The following is a 17,292-nucleotide window of genomic DNA, read 5'->3' on the forward strand; positions in this document are numbered from 1 at the left end:
CTCATTTTGCTAGAGGGGGAAGCTGAGGCCAGACTGGTTCAGGGGCTTTCTTAAGAAAGCTGGCATGGAGTATTGGTGAGCATGTGGAGAAAAGGGAACCCCTGTGCACTTTTGGTAGGAATGTCAATTGGTGCAGCCACTATGGAAAACAGTACAGAAGTTACTTAAAAATGAAAAATAGATCTACCATATCATGCAGCAATTCCACTTCTGGGTATATATCCAGAGGAAATGAGAAGAGGCTGCTGACAAGGAATCTGTGCTCCATGTTTATTGCAGCATTATGCTCAGTAGTCAAGATCTGGAAACAAGCTAAGCAGCCATCAGTGAATAAACAGATAAAGAAGATGTAGTATATCTATATCTATGTCTATGTCTATATCTACATGATATCTATAACACAAGGGAATATTATTCAGCCCTGAGGAAAGAGGGAGATCCTGCCCATGTGGATGGACCTTGGGGGCACTCTGCTAAGTGAGATAAGTCAGAGAGAAAAAGACAAGGAAAGTATGATATCACTTACATGTGGAATCTAAAAAACCTCAACTTACAGAACCAGAGAGTAGAATGGTGTTACCAGGGCCTGGGGTGGCAGGTGGCAAAGAAACTGGGGAGATGTCGGTCAAAGGGTAAAAACGTGCAGTTAGAGGATGAGTAAGTCCTGGAGAGCTAATGCACAGCATAGTGGTTAGAGTCAATTATGTATTATGTCCTTGAAAGTTGTTATGAGACTGGATCTTAAATGTTCTCACCACAAAAGAAATGATAATCATGTGACATGATTGGGGCATTTGCTAATGCTGTGGTAGCAATCATTACAATATATAAATGAACCAACACCTTAAACTTATAGAATATTATATGTCAATTTTATCTCAAAAAAAAAAATGCTAGGAGAGGAAAAAAAAACAAGAAAGTTGCCTGGGAGCTGCCCTGACCCTGTCTGACTCCACACTGGGCTGTTTCCATCGCTGGGGCTGGGCAGCAGGGGTGGCTTGGTAGAGGCTGAGGCAGAGACCCTGCTGCCTGCTTGCAGCATCACTGCTTCCTCCCCTCTGAGTGCCCTCGGCACGGTTGCCTGGCATTCTGAGCAGACCTGACTCCGGTTCATTGTGGTTAGTATGGCCTGGTGAACACAAGCACAGGAGAGAGTCTGCAGAACAGTGTGGAGCTCAGTGGAGCGAGAGTGCAGAGTGTGGGCTGGAGCTCAGAGACCCACTGGGCTGGGAAAGAAACAAGGGCAGAAAGGACACTTCTTAAAGGCCAAAGAGTTTGCCCTTTACCCTGTGTGCAGCGGTTGCCACTGAAGGCTTTTGAGGGAGAGAATGGTAAGATTAGACCTGGGCTTTGGGACGTTGAGTTCAGTCTCTGCGTATCATTGGCTCTGGGCCTCAACTACTTAAGTTCCAAAAACCTGTCTTTCTAGTTTGCCATATGGCTTTGTTCTGCAACCTGTCTGTTACTGTCTCTCAAGGGCTATAAGCGCTCGTAGGTCACTGGCCCTTGTAGGGCACAAGCTTCTCTGTTTAGTTTGAAGTCTAGGGTCTGCGAAGCCAATGCCCAAGCATCCTGGCCTTGTTTGAGCCTCTCACCCCGATACAAGGCAGGCATTGTGGTGTTATTAGCATCCAGAACTTACAAATGAGCCAATGAAACCTTGGTTTTCTCCCTGGGGTGGCTTCCTCCCTTTTTTTCCTCTGGAAACCTCCTATTGACCTGCCTGGACCCAGTCAGATGCCCCCACTCCTGCGATGGCTCCTTTCTCATTCACAGAATGTGAGTGCAGTTGTCACCAAACGCTGACAATACTTTCTTGTCCCCATTCCCATTGTGTTAGAGATGTTTCTTATTTTCCCAGCTAGGCTCTGAATGCCTTGAGGGAACAGTTTGGCCTTTGTTATCTCTATATCCAGCTCAGGGCCTGGCACAGAGTTAAATACATAATTGGGTACAACTATCCAAGAATATGTATCTCCTGGTGACAAATATACATGTATTCTAGGCATTGCAATATAGTGATGAATAGACCAAAGAAAATTCCCCACCTGTCCTGGTGGGGCTCATAGCCTATAGGATCCTCAGCATGTGACCTCCACTTCCATAAATACCTTCTGACAGACAGACTTCATGCTGTCTTCCTCAGATCTGGGGATGGCATGTTTTGAAAAAGAGTCTTTGACAACTTGAGAAGTATAAGAGTTTCCTTTTGGGACCAGGGCTCTTCACCTTGTATCTTCCAAATGCTAAGAGACTGCAGTTTTCTAACATTGGCTGCAGGTGCTTGCTACACATTGTATTGGATGGAATAGAAATAGACAGTGTACCCAGATTTTACTCCAGGAGGGGAAGGTGACCTGCTCAGGCCACTGCAATGGCTAGTTGTGCCTAATTAGAAGAACACGGCCAGCTCCAAAAGTTCTCTACCAAAGGATTTTTAGAGGCAGACAGGGGCCTGACAAGATGCAGTCAGACTACAGAATATTGGGTTTTAATTCTAGATCTTGCCTCCAACAGGTTTTATTAACTCTCTCAGAATTTTCCCAGTTTCACTACTCCCTTTTGAGCTCTAGAAGCAGCAACTTGCAGATGTCTTTTCATGGCTCTTGGCTGAGGGCCCTCCCTTGAGGAAGACCGAAATCTGCAAGGCTGGAGAGGGGCAGCTTGGAGTTTTGTAACCTGTGGAGTGACGGAGCCATCAAAGGATCCTTTCCCTTCTCCCTCCAACACGCTCACCCACCAGCTGTCAGGGCCACAGGAAACCAAAGAGAGAGGGTGTCAGAACTGGGGCACCACTGTTTCCAGCAACTCATTCTGTGGTAGCAGAGAGGGTGGCTCCTGGCTGGGTGTGGCCACTGACCCAGGGGCAAGTCACTGTCCTTCCTTGGGCCTCAGTTTCTACCTAAGTAATGTGAGGAGGTTGGACTAGATGGTCTTAAATGCTTGTTGGCTCTTTGTAGGGAAGAGCAGGGGCTCTGGTGTCATATCTGCCTGGTTTTAAAATGAAGGATGCTCGAGAGGTGGGGTTCATGTAGTAGAGAGAATGTGTGAGTTTAGAGGCAGACACACCCGGTTCCAATCCCACCTCCCTCCCTATTAACTATTTATCTTTTGGCAAGTTACTCAGCTTCACGGAGGCTGGGTTTCCATGCCCTTCTCCTGTGGCTGGGGGAAGTGTCTATAATGAGATACTGCTGGAAAAGCAGGGAGCCCAGAGAAAGCCTGCAATCAGTGTGGGTGACAGTGTTATTGGAAATGCTGACCACTTTGACAGGTGCCCTTGAGGCTGGGCAAGTGGGCACAGGATTTGAGGAGCTGCTCTGAGCAGGGCACTCCCAGGAAGAAATACATATGGAGAAGTAAATTTCCAGTCAAAGGTTGCTTGCTCTTTCCGGAACAGGGCCACAGGAACAGCCAGACGACCCTAAACTGCCCTGGGTGTCTTTACCCCGACAGGGACAGGCTAACCGAGGGCTGCTGTCTAGGGCTGGGCCTGCTCTGTCATTCTGGGGAGCAGATCCGGGTGAATCCTGGGGCTCTGGGTGGGTCCCGCGCCCCTGGCCCAGCCCCGTGCCGCCTGGGCTGCGGGTCCGCTGAGCGCGCTCTCTACCCTTTCCAGTGCGCAGGTCCAAGGAGGCTGACGAGGAGAGGAGCCGCCGAGCCCAGCGCGCCCGCGACGAGTACCGGCGCCACTCGCTCCGCGCCATCCAGAAGGGCACGGTCGCCGGCCTCAGCTCCAGGTTCCGAGAGCTTGGCCAGAGCCATGAGCAGGAGGCCAGACTCTACCACCACCTGCCAGGCCAGGGGCCGCTGCCACCCCTCGCCGTGCCTGTCGGGTGGGTGCGGGGGACTCTGCATCTGCAGCCTGGCTGGGGGAGGGCCTCTGGCTGGGAGCGGGACACTGGGATCCAGTCCCTGCTCTGCCTCCGACTTGCAGTGCCGTGAAATTTGGGGCTAATCCTTTCTGCTGTGCGGGCCTTGAGGTCCCAGTCCGTGTAATGGGGCAGGAGGGAGAAGAGAGGACTTGGCTTTGGAGATTCCTAATAACTCTGGAGTTCTGGCAGTCTTAACGTACTGGGGACTAGGATTCCTTTGAGAATCTAAACAAAGCTGCATACCCTCTTCCCTACAAAATGTGCATATATAAATAACCAAAAATGTGTGCATGTAATTTCAAGATCTTAAAGGTCTCCAATACCCTAGGTTAAGAGCTTGTGATACAAGACCTACAGTAGTTAAATATGGCCCAGCAGCCTGGAGACCAGGGCTGGCTGCCTCTTGTCACCTGGTGCATGTGGGGTTCTGGTAACAGGTTTGCAAATGAACAGGGGTGCATACAGGAGGGAGTTCAGGCCCCCAGGTTGGAGCTGTAGGGATCATGGTACAGCCTGGCTTCAGGCTGGCCTTGTGTAGTTGTCAGGAGGGGAGCAGCGATGCCACAGGGAACTGCTGAGGAGGACCAGGGGCCACACAGATGGAGTGGCAGAGCCAGCCACTGGAAGAGGCCACGTGTCAGCTCCCCTCCTGGGCTGTGTCCTGGGACAGGCACTGTGGCCTCACCGCTCTCAGCACTGCAGTTTCGGCACTGGCCAGCACACCCTCGTCTGGCTGTACTGAGGTGTGGACTCACACTTGTTGATAGGAGAGAGTTCCAGGTGGAGAAGTGAGGACTCCTGGCCAGGTGGCCTCATGGAGCACCCATCTTAGCATTTATATTCTGGTGAATCAGATTCTCTGCTTAGAGACAGAGGGACAAGACTGAATGACTTTTCCTTGCTGTTATTTATAACCTCTTGCCTTCTTAGGAGAATGAGTCCTAGAAACCAGAGGATTTTCTCCTTGGAGCAGTTATCTACTGAGAAATGCAGGTGTAAAGAAGGAGGCTGGGACAGGGATGCAGCATTGTCTTTAACAAAGAAGAAAGGCATCTGGGGTTATCCAGGAGGGGAAATCCCACAGGGTGGGCAGGGTGGGGCAGAGCCTGGGCAGGTGGCCATGGGAAAGCCAGGCTTTGGAGAATGAACTCGGCTGATGGAGGCTTTAAGCCGGGCAGGGGACCTCACCCTCTGCCTTTCTCATGACGTCTTTCTCAAAGCCACAGGTTCATGTATGTGTATGTGTGAGTGGATTCATTTTCGGGCAAGTAAAAATATGAACTTGTTCTGGGGTTTGCATGGAAGTGCTGAATTCTCTGTCACAGCACTGGTGCCAGGCAAATACAGAGACTATAGGAAGGGACAGCTGAAGTTTATTTCATAAAATGTGACGACAGCAGTGTTGAGTTCTAAGTGCTGTACTATAAAGGGGGCTAGGGATGACACAGTAAGAATTTGCCGGTTTCTCTCACTCAGTTGGAAAGTGAAAAAGCTGTGGTTGTTCATACTGTGCAGAGGCCTGTTCTTCAGATGCTGTATCCTCATACTGTAAATCAATGCAACATGATCTTGCTGCATAGTGATTCAACAGGTAGTGATGTAGGCCTGTCATGCGTCCTGTGCTGGCAAACTCTTACCTGTGATTCGTGTTAGTGGAGCGCCGACAGACAGGGGTCTTACAGGTACTGTCTTTGCATGCTTTCAAGAACCACGGTTTAGACACAAAACAATTAAAATCTTGGCTTGCTTGTGAGAAAATACTTAAACATATCCAATTCATTACTCATGAATCTCTTTAAGTGCCCCATTCAGCTTATTCTTAGTAGTTTCAAACCTCATCAGATTCTCTGTCCAGAGCCCCCAAGGGCAGTGTTTCGTTCCCTGCCCTCTCCTTTTAATTTCTTGGTGGTGAATCTCAGCCATCTCCAGAGCAAACTGAAGTTGTCTGACTTCTCTCTGATCACTGTCCTGATTCTGCCTCACAAAAAAGCCTGGAAGTTAGCTGGCAAAGGCAGGTGTCCCCTTAGAAAGCAGGGGATGGGGGAGATACAAAGGGGCAAAAACAGAATTCTCTTTAGCAGGGGGCTTGGGGTTGGGGGCAGAGGACAGTCATGTGTTAATAAATTGGCTCCTGTTTCATTAGGATCCTTCATGGATGCTTATGTTCATGCCATGACTATTCTGTGGGGGAAAATGTGCCTTTTCTTCCCCCCCTATCTTCTTTTCTACTCCCACCTGTGTGGCTTTTTTCCAAGCAAGTGATAACATTTTTCTTCTGGGAAAAATAATAACAGCTGGTACATTATAATCTGCAAAGTACTACAAGTACCTGGGCTCATTTAATGCTCTCCACAGGCGTGAGTGTGGGCATCACACTTATTCATTCTCATGGTGGCCTCCCTCCTCCCCTCCCTCCCTCCCTTCTACTTCCTCTCCCCTCCCTCCCCTCCTCTCTCAGGCTCTCCCACACTCTGTCTCTCTTCTCAGCAGGACTTGGGAGCGCCCACTGCGTCCTGTCTCCAGAGAAGTCACAGTCCGCTGGTTTAAGGAGGAGCAGCTGCCTCGCCGAGCTGGCTTTGAGAGGAACACCAAATCCATTGCCCCCTGGTTCCATGGTAGGCTGGCTTTCCGGGCCCCTGGGCAGATAATTTCCACATCTCTGCCTTTGTCTGAGTTTGCCAGGAGGTCCTGAAGGACTGCTGTAATCACGGGAGCAGAGGCTTTAGCTTCTGCTAATTCCGCTCTGCCCCACAAAGATCGGCCAGTCTCCCAGGGTAAAGGATCAGTGTTCCTCGCTCATCTGAGTGAGAGTGGAGTGGGGAGGGGTCCCATGTGTGTCCTTTATTTGCTCCTTGAATGTGCTGAGTTCAAGGCACAAGTTCTCATTTCTCCAGGGCATGTGCTCAAATACTGAGTGACGTTAATGGTGGCCCTTAGAGACCAAGGCACAGTGTCTCAGAGCTGGAGTCCAGGAGGCAAGAGGCCCCAGGGATTCTGACCATACATGCTCCTCTCTCTGCTGAGAAGCCGAGAAGTTGAACACAACTTGCCCACTGATCTCATTCACAGTCCCCTTGGCCATCAAGAACTCCTCAGAGGCATCTTATTCTATACTCACAAGACAGTGGCTCTCGGTGGACCGTGAGCTCCTGGGGGCAGGGCCCATATCTTGTATGATCTTGCATCCCCAGATCCCAACCATAGCCTGCACACAGCAGGCTCTGAGTACATACTTGTTGGTTAGATGACACAGTGGCTGAAAGAAGAGGTTAGAGTCATCCAAACAGCACATTAGAGGAAGAGGTTCCCTGAACATATCTAATCTCTTCATTCTGCAGGTAAAAAATAGGCCCAAATTGGGGAGGAAGTTTTCATAAGGTCACCAGGAAACTTATCAAGTCAAGGTCAAGAATATATCTCAATGCTAACAACCCCATCCAGTGATCTGAACGTATGGAGCCCTCAAATAGGAAAACACGATTGTGATTTCAGCACAGACTTGCTACAATTAAATAGGAGTGGCTATTGGCCATGAAACCCCTTTGTAGCAGTTAGCTAATACTACGTAACAAATCACCCCAAAACTCAGTAGCTTGAAACAAACAAGCAATTATTATTTATTTATGAGTTTCTGAATCAGCTAGGCAGTTCTTCTGGAGTGGGCCAGTCTCAGATAATCTTGCTTTTGTGTCCCCAGACAGCTGGCAGGTCAGCTGGGGCTGGCTTATCTAGGGTAGACTTGGCTGAGATCCCTCTGCTCCATATGGCCTCTCCATCTCCAGCAGCCTGACCAAAAAGTCAGGTTTTTCTGGATAAGCTGCAGCTTAGCCTGCCCTCTGTTATCAGCATTGAGCTCATGTTTGCCTGAGAAATCCCCTGGTTGGAATTGATCTCTCCTGCCACAATTAGCACTCATCTGACCTTTACCTCCTCTGTTTCCCTTCTGCTAGCCTCCTGGGAGCTTGACTGGCCTCCTCTTTGGCCTGTATTTCCCCTGAATTTGCTCTGGTGATGTGAACGGCCCACCTGATTCTGGCCAGTTTCCATGTTCTCAATTCCATCCAGAGGGAGAGATGAACCCAATGTCATGATGGGCACTAGAGATCCTGGGATCCTGGGGGCTGATAGGGAGGCCCCATAGGCAAGCACTGGGCCTGGCTCTAGCTCTAGGAAAGGCAGCTGGACTGGTTAGAAGAAATCATGTAGAGGTGAGCAAGGCCCTGTGCTCCTTCATCCCCACCTCAGGGAGCCCAGAGAGTGTGTGAACAATGAAGTTCAGGCAGTAGCCTGACTACAGATGGGATGATTGAGCGGCAGCACTGCTTAGGGACTGCCCAAGGTCACAGAGGCACCACCCGTCCATGCAGGACTGTCCTCCCTGCCTGTCTCCTTCATCTGGTCCCTCTGCAATTCATCCTCTGCACACCATCCTGAAAATCTTTAATTATAAACCAGATCTCATTGCTTCCCTGCTCAGTGCCATCTGCTTCCCTTGATACTTGCAATGAACTTCAGACTTCATGTTGTGCTGCAAGGCCCAGATGTGGGTCCTGCTTCCCACCGAAGCCTCATGCCCTAATTCTCCCCTTGTCTACCTTGCTCCCCACTCTGGCTTTTTCCCTCTTCCTCAAACAAGCCATTTCCTTTTCTGCCTCAGGCCCTTTGTTCTTGTTCTGGCTCTGCTTGCTCCTGCTCCTTCCCTTGTTTTTTGCAGAGCTAATACCTTCTCCGTTCTCATCTTAAATATCCCCTCTCAGAGAAGCCTTTCCTGAACCCCTTGCTTAAAGCAGCCTTCTCCAATTTCTCTCAGTTCACCCTGTTTATTTCTCACCCAGTTGGTATTTTTCTCATTTGCTTTTGGTCTGCTCTCCTACCTGAATATAAGCCTGTGAAACTAAGGGCTTTGTCCATTTCCCCCAAACACCTACCTTAGTAAGTATCCACAGGAAAAATGGACAAAGGGTCAGAGTTGGAATTAGAATTCAGTCTCTCCGATTCTGGTGAACAACCCTTGCTTCTCTGCACTGAGTTCTGGTTGACACGTGAGTCCCCTCTGGGCCTGATGAGTGAGACTGAGGTGTGAGCCATCCTCTCTTACACCCCTTCCTTCTCCCAGGCCTCACACATCCCACAGGAGGATGGAGGCCCTTTAAGGCTCAGAAAGCAGGCAGTCAGCATACATGGATGACTGAGCCCTGTGGCCCTGGAGCTGGATCTGAGGATTGCCTGCCTCTCACTTCTGTCTCAGTTACGTGTTCCTCTGGCCCCTGAGAGAGCTCCCCATTGGGACACTGCTCTCCTTTTCATTCATACGTTGTTATAATCATGGAAGCATAACACGAGCATCTTTGGTGCCTGCATAACTCAACTCAAAGCTCTGTGGAGGTGGGGATTTGGCGGGGGCACTGGGTGCTTGGCTGTGCTTGTGGCAGCCAGTGGAGAAGGCATAGAGGAGGTGTTCAGATTTATCTTTAGCCTTATTTTCTATACTGATAAAAAAAAAAAAGGAACTTTTATATTGTCACAGAACTAACAGGGCTGTGATTTAAGTCTTGCGGTTTATGTAACTGATTTCACAATCTTTTGACATTTCTACCATTAAGCATGCAAGGAAGTTGCTAGTACATGGACTGGAGCTATTTAGTGACAAAATTTTCATTGGTCTGTGACAGAATGAAAAGAAAAGGCTCACATATGGAGGGTGGCCAACAATCTTTGCTTGGAAAGGACTGTATTGTATTCTAAGATAACATCCTTTCCTGAGTTTTAGTGTTAAAATATCCTATCTTTTATGAGTTGATGGTGATAGTGGGCCATAGTTATTTTTATATATTGCCTTTGATCAGAAAAGCACAAAGGTAGCAGCAGCCCTGTGTTGATTTCCAAATTCTTTAGAGTAACTTTACTCACACTTAAACTCCCAGTCTGGAACTACCGGTATGGTGCAACTTCTTTCCCAGAGTAGGAATTCTCTGACAGCATCCCTGGTAGGGCTCCCCTTCACCAATCCTTACAGAGGAGGTGCCTACTGCCCCATGGGCAGGCTGCTCCAGTTGAACTGTGAGGGAGTCTTTGCTGCAGATTAGCTGGGTTTTTCTCTGCTCCGAACTGGTCTTGGCTAGGCATCTTGGCTGGTGTGACTCTGCTCTACGTATCTCTCATGCGCCTCCTGGGACCCAGGCATGCTCTTCCCAGGGACCAGAGAGCAAGTGGCAGCATGCTGGGCTCTTGAAGTCTAGTCTTTGAACCAGCATACTGTTGCTTTCACCCCAAGCCATTGGCCACCATATGTCAGAGTTGGGTGGGAAAATGTATTCTGCACCTTTTGTGTGAGAAACTGTAAAGCTGTATGTCAAAGGATGTGAGAACAAGGAGGGGAGGGGAATTTGAGCCAATAATACAATCTATCAATCCCCATATAAATCTTTTCTTTCTCAGGTAAAACATTCTTAGCTAATTTAGCTGAATTCCAGATGCAAGTTAAAAATGACTATTGTGATTTCTATTTCCTTCCCTTCCCTCAAACACATTTGGATGTGTTGTGGGGTCAAGAGCAATGTAGACAAGGAGTCTGAAAATACAGGGCCCACTCTAGAACCTAGCAGCTCTGTGACCTTGGTTGTATTCTTTAAACCCCCACCTGTGAATTGGGGTTATAATGTTGACATCTCAGGATACTTAGGGAGGTTGAGCCAATAAATGTGCTTTGTCCACCCCTATGAACCATGTTGGTGGAGGGCCGGTGGCTCCTGGAGGTGGCCCATTGGTGACCCCATCTCCTCTGGGAAACAGAGTTTGGGGAAGTGGGCTCAGAGTACAGTAGGAAGGGAAAGGGGAACTGGCACACCGCTGGGACCACAAGGTTCTCTATAAAGGGTCTTCTGTTAAAAAGAGAGATCAAATGGCAAAGTCATTCATCATTCCTCCCTTGTTCATGGTTATAGTCCAGGGGTTATAAGAGAGACTTGTAGTTATACAAAAAACTCCTGAGAAAAGCTAGTGCATATAAAGTTGGCTGTGGTGCAAAATCTATTTTTGGACTTCAACATAAGTCTAAAATTATTAAGAAGAGCCTCTGTCTGAACATTGGCTTGGTCGGAACACATTTCTCTCCTGAGCTTTTCTTTCAGAAAACAGTTGCAACATGGCCCATGGTTTATTGTCTTGGCTGCAACCCGCTGGCTGTCTTGCAGCTTGGAGGGCTTGGTGAGCATGGGGTCACATGTGCATGATGTAGTTATTGCTAGTAAGCTCTCCCCTTCGGACCCTGTCAGGTACTGGGAACCTCAAGCATGCCCTTTCCTGCACTGCGTGGGATATTATTATCATGCTTTTTCTGACAGGCACAAAGTGGGGCTTCACTGGAGCAAGCACTCCCTGTCCACATGGACTGTACAGTCAGTAGGAGCCCAGCACCTGAGGGTGGCCTTCCATGAAGAAACAGAGCTCCGAGTGGAATGGGCATTGTTTTCTACCTTCCCACACTGCAACTTCAGATATATTTAGAGGACAGGAATGTTGGAGGTCGCAGAGCCGTGAGGTTCTAGAAAGGGTCCATACCTTCTGACTTCTTGTCCACCTGGCTCTTCACCACAGCACATCCAAGTGTGTATGAAGGAAGGGAAGGGAATAGAAGTCACAGTAGTCATTTTTAGTGATAACTTGGGGGAAATGTTTGCCTTGGGAAATCTTGGGATACGACAGATAAGGGGACAAAGCCCCCACTGTTCAATCTCTGGAGTCCTGTCTTGAGAAAGGGAGATTGTTAAAGAGGACAGAACTGGGGTTCAGGGCTGGGAGTTCAGAAGAGACATTTCACTTCAATGGAAGAAATTGCTTTTTGATGGCTGCAGCTTACCGTTAGGCAGTCTGGATGGCTAGTGGGCTCCCCAGGTGGGAGAGTGGGGGCCTTCAGCTTTCTCCCCTGGCGTCTGTGATGCAGAATGATTCTGGGGTTCCAGGAGCACCAGCCTAGCCCCTGATGAGCCTCCCATGTTCTCACAGGTGGTTAGGGACATTGAAAAGGTTGGCCAGGGCACAGGGCTGGCCACAGAGTGGGTGCCTGGGAGTCTATGGGCTGAGGATTGAGGGTCTTCTCCCAATGGCTGTTGATTTTCTTTGTCCCTCTATTGCTGGTGCTGCAGGAGCTGAGGCACACACAAGGGTATCCTCCCTGAATGGCCCGCCCTTCCAGGAGTCCTGCAGGCAAGGGGCAGACACACCAGGCTGGCCTGCAGGAAGGTGGGGAGGATTGTTCCTGGGAGGCAGAGGCCAAGCGGGAATGGAGGCTCGGATCAACCCCTCTAGCTACGTGCACGGAACAGGAAAGGCTGGGCTGGCTGACCAGTGCTCACCCTTGGCGATCCTGCCCACACGATGCTGCTGCGCAGTCTTGTGTGTTTGCCTGGCTGTGTCTATGTACAGACTGGTTTGATGTGCACAATCTTATGGGCACCCTCAACTGCTCCTTGAGCCAGTCATAGTTAGCCCTTGACAGGTGACCATATGGAGGCCCAGAGAACATAAGCAACCAACCCCTGTTTACCCAGCAGGAAGCATGAGACCTAGGACAAGATGTGGGGCTTCTGGCTCCTCATTCTGTGATCTTGCAGAGCAGAGCTACCACTCATTTCCTGGCCCAGTTTGAGGGAAACTCTGAGAATGCTCTGTTTGATCTTGGGATTATTCTTAGGAGCTAGAGTTTCTGGGGCTGAGGTGGAAAGAGTGAGCTAGTTCAGGCCCTTGTCCTTGGCTTCCAAGATCGATGGGAGGATAGGAAGCTATGGTGAGGCTTCTGCACCTGTTGAGAAGTGGCAGTCAGAATGGGTGACCTTGGCCGTGTGAATCCAGGCAGTAAATCCATGTTAAGCAAGGAATAGCTCAAGGAACCAGGGGTGGAGAAAGGAGTAATACCCACCTTTAGTGGTAATATGAGGATAAAATGTATAATATTTACAAAGTGTTTAGAATGTACCTGGCATGCAATAAATGCTTCAGTATGTCAGATGGGATAAATAAACACGGAAGTCTATGGAGATGCTTAGCAGGCTTTGAAGCATGTAAATGGTGGCTCCATACCCTTTACTTACTTCATAAGTAAGGGTGTGCATTCCTCTTACTTAGAAATAAAGAAAAAGACAACATCAAATGACTGCACAACAGGAAGATGATACTGATTTAGGCTTCCAAAAAAGAAAGTACATGCCTGAATTTTCTTTTATTATGGAAATCATACCCATCTTGAAATGATTTTTTAAAAGCAGTGAGGGGTAACACGTGGGTCATTTGGAAGGATCATTAGCATGTCACTATCCATCATGTCCAATCAGATTGCTAATTTTCCTCTCCTGAGCAGGGTTCTGAATGGAAATTTCCCACCAACTCTGACCCAAATGCAAATATTTTTAAAGAAGAATTAAAGTAGGTCAGTTGACCTACTTTCCTCTTAAGGTCTTGCTTAAGCTTTTCCAACTAAGAAATAAAGGGATCTTTTCCTTCTTTTTTAAAAAATTGCACACTGGCTATATAGGCTATATATGTCTCAAAAAAGGAAAAAAGGCAAAATTATTTTTTGCTTTAGGAAAGCATAGGTTGGAATGGGTCCCGTGATGGTAACTTCCTTTTTAGCTGTTTACAGTTCTGTTTTTAATTTCCTACCCTTTGTGCCTTGTCTTCCTAACACTTTCAGTTTGGATTTTACGGCTAAGAGCTTTGTTTTCTGATCCACAGGTGTGGGTCACTAAAATGTGTGGGAAGGAGCCGGGGTTGGAGGACCTCCATGATTTGATGCTGACTTGTAAATTTTCTATCTCGATTTAAAAAAGCACAGAGTAACAGTAGCTGTGATTTCTGTTGATGTAATTCATTTAACATTCTGCCAGTCCCATCATATGTATGGTGGTTACAAAAGATTGCTCCTACCTCCCTAAGTCTGGGAAGATCCTTTCATAGGTCAGACCCAACTTCACCTCCAGGAAGGCCTTCGGCTCTTCGCTCCGGGCTCTGTGGTCTAGTTCCTCATCTGTCTCCAGCCCCAAGCCCATCCCAGCCCTGGCAGCCAAGGCCCCAGCTCATGCCCCCGCCCTTGGCTTCATGTTTTCATGAGGGCAGACACGGGGCTGAGAAGGAAGACGTGGCGCGGGGGCTACGGCTGCTGTCTACACACCGGTGCCTTCCCCTGACCTGTAAGACCTGTAAGGGGCCCCAGTGTCAGGGCAGGGAACACTTGGTGAGCATCAAGAGGCGCTGACTGTGGTTCAGTCGATGAACTTTTCAGTAGTCAGCTGTCCTGAGATGGAATAAGCTACCTCCAGGAGTTGTGAGCACCCACTGCTGCAGCTGGCCCTGCAGTCAAGACAGTGAAGGCATGGATTGTCCAGCCTGATGGGGATTAGGTCAAGAGTACATGACTTCTCTCACCCCCCTGCCATGAGCTGTTCTTTCTCTGCTTATCTGAGAGACAGTTACGGTGGCTTTGACCTTTGCTAGAGAAGACCAGTCACTATAGCAGTTGACAAGCCATTCTTGAAATGAAGACTCATTAATATTTATGATGAATTATTAAAGGTTTACCAGACTCAAATTACCTCCTGTTTAGCAATGAAGTTCTTTATAGAGCCACACACCAGAGTCATTTGCTTGCAGGTTTTATTTAAAATAATGTTGCTACTTTTGGGTGTTATGATTCACACTCTGTCACAGCAGCTCTCAGGTGTGCAGAAGGCAGGAGGTGTCCTCTAGCCAGGGATGCGACAGCCTCAAAATGCTTCCAGGAAGGGGTGAACATGGCTTGCAAATGCAGTTAATGTATGGTTTCTTGTGTAATCACACAGATACACTGTGTGGCCCCTGCAGTCAGTAGGGTGTCACCAGCATCTGTGCAGTCCTGTTTCAAGTTTCAGGGCACGAGAAATGCAGCTCCTTTGCTGTTCTCCAGTTTCTTCCTTCTCATGAAGTTATCATAACCCCCTTCTTCCCTTCCTGGTAGTGGGAAAAAACAAACACTAGTCCATTTTGTTTAACTTCGTCCTGTTCAGTGGTGTGTAATCTTTTTAGTGAACTCAGTCCCTTAGGTCTTGAGGATTTCTACCCCTCTCTTCCTCCCTCCCTTCTTCTCTCTAAGAGGGCATCTAGTGTTTGAGGCTTCCCTCCTCTTGGGAGGTGAGTGGGGGCAGGGCTGCCATGCTGATGTCCAGACGTCCTGCATGAGGGTATGTGGCGGAGGGGACAAAGGAGGCGGAGATCTGGGTCCCTGTTTTGCTTCCAAGCCATGTACCCTTCATGGGCTTGTGTCCACCTGGAGGTGCACAGAGGCACTGCTTGGATGGGGGGCATTGCTGAAAAGGAAGGCTCATCAGGGGTGGTGGGTTAGCCTCACCTGTGGGATCATGCTAACTTTTCTGTTTTAACTGGTAATTTATTGCATATGTACTTTGTGCTAGCTTTGTGTCAAGTAAACATTGAGCATCCAGTATTTACTCCTCACAGAGCTCTCTGGAAGAGGTCATTGTATTAGCAGTGAGATACCGGGTTGCTCATTGTATGTGGGGAACTCTTCTGGGTACTTCACTTACACTGACCTACTGAGTCCTTACAGCATCACTGTATGCTTGCTGCTAACATTCACCTCATTTCACAGACTCAGGAGCTGAGACACAGAGAAGTGAGGCCGCCTGCTGTCAGCTCACGTTAGTAAGTGGGGGCGATGGGATTCACACCCTGGTGGTCTGGCCCCAGAGTCCGTGCTCTTATCTGTGATGCAGTGCAGCCTTGCTGCCAACTCACAGGTGAGGAACCAGGGGTTCCAGAGATGCGGTAACCGCCCTGGGGCAGGTAGTGCTCAGTGGAGTCAGTGTCCTCCAGATCAGAAGGTCTCCTTGATGATGAAGAGACAGCTGCTCCTTTAGGAGACACGCGGCCATTCTGTGGGTTTTGGGGCCAGCTGATTCAGCTGCCATGCCTTATTCCTGGCTGGAGCAAGTGTCTGCTTTTCGTGAGTCCCGTACCATGCTCCCAGAGAGTTCCTGCCATCCAAGTCTCTGTACAATCTGAGCCAATCCCTCTGGCTAGAGGGTACTCTCTCTGATTGGCTAGATCGGAGTCACATGACCATCCTTGAAGTGGGATGGAGCCCATCTCATTGCAACTGCAGAGACTGGGTGAGAGGGTGGGGCTCCCCAAAAGAGGGCTACTTTCCCTTGCCAGAGGAAGGGCAAATGGTCCTGAGTGGGCTAGACCAATTGTCCTCTACCATAGAGCGGAAAATAACCTGTCCTGTGTCCTAGTTCAGTCAGTGAGACTGGCATGAATCAAATAATAAACTTACACTTTCAGCTAAGGTTAGTGTTACAGGGGCCTTGGGTAGCCAGTTTCAAAGGTAATTTCACTGGGTGGTCAAGACCCTCTATTGTGAATAGCGGTGTTAGTGATGTGAACCTGGCATGTCAGCTTGGAGCAGTCATGGGCATGGAATATTGCCTCTTGTGCATAACTATATATGGAACCAAAAAACTTGTCTGGTGAAACCCTTGTCTCAGCAGTTAGCTGTGGTTACATTTCATTTGGGGTTATAAAAAATGAAGGCATTTGAACTCATTCATCACAATCTCTGGCTCTAGGATGCTTTGAGAATTTGTTGAGAATGAAGAGCTTAATAATTCCAGCCTCTTTAATGACATCATCTGGAAAGTACTGTAATAAGAAAGGAAAGTCACAAAAATGAATGAGAAATAGCTAACCCCTAATGGAGGAGTTGTCGGCCGTGAGGTGTAGCTGCAGTGAAAGCTTTAAGAAATATGCGCGTCAGATAAATTGAGACCCATAAAAAGTAACACGTCGTGTCTGGACTGCCTGCATTTCATTCTTTTCAGGGAGAAGCCCTAACAGAGAAATAAAAGCTCATTTGGCTGCTCAGGTTCAGTTCTGAGCTAATGGTTTCAGGGACTGGTATGGAGGTGGCGGAGGGGCTGGGAACTGAATCCCAGGTCTGCTTTAGGGTTTGCTCACGTGTGGATTTATGGGTCCATTAGAGCAGAGTGTCTTTTGAAAGTGTGCTTAAAGTGCCTTCCCTTTCCTGAGGCTGCTGCCGATGAGCACTGATGGCGTAAATATTTTGATAGCAAACAGGAAGTTGTTGGCGGCGTTGCAGGGAGAGGATTAGGCGGGGTGTCAGGAAGAAGCATGGGGATCTGTGCTCTCAGTGCAGTCACAGGAGTCGGGAGCTGCTGGCCCCACTCACAGGGTGCTTCGGGTAGTACTACTGGGCGGCTGTTGGCAGAGTGCGGGTGAACCCGGACTCCTTGGTTACGCTGCTGCATGTCTCGCCTTCTGCATGTCTCGCCTTTTGCAGCGCCCCCTTCTCACACACTCCCCTGGTTCAGCAGTGAGGCGGGCCTCTGTCCGGACCTTGGCCCCGTCT

At 48.8% G+C, this 17,292-nt stretch overlaps 1 protein-coding gene across 1 annotated transcript in view; it reads left to right on the forward strand.

The window, feature by feature from the left end:
* SH2D4B (SH2 domain containing 4B) overlaps positions 1-17,292 on the forward strand; it is an 88,485-nt gene that overhangs the window by 62,353 nt on the left and 8,840 nt on the right. Inside the window, exons 8-9 of the mRNA XM_073240042.1 lie at positions 3,620-3,836; positions 6,366-6,490. Coding sequence (XP_073096143.1) covers positions 3,620-3,836; positions 6,366-6,490 — 342 coding nt within the window. The remainder of the gene's footprint in view (positions 1-3,619; positions 3,837-6,365; positions 6,491-17,292) is intronic.

Source organism: Manis javanica, chromosome 7 (genome assembly GCF_040802235.1).
Source record: "Manis javanica isolate MJ-LG chromosome 7, MJ_LKY, whole genome shotgun sequence".
NCBI classification, from domain to species: Eukaryota; Metazoa; Chordata; class Mammalia; order Pholidota; family Manidae; genus Manis; species Manis javanica.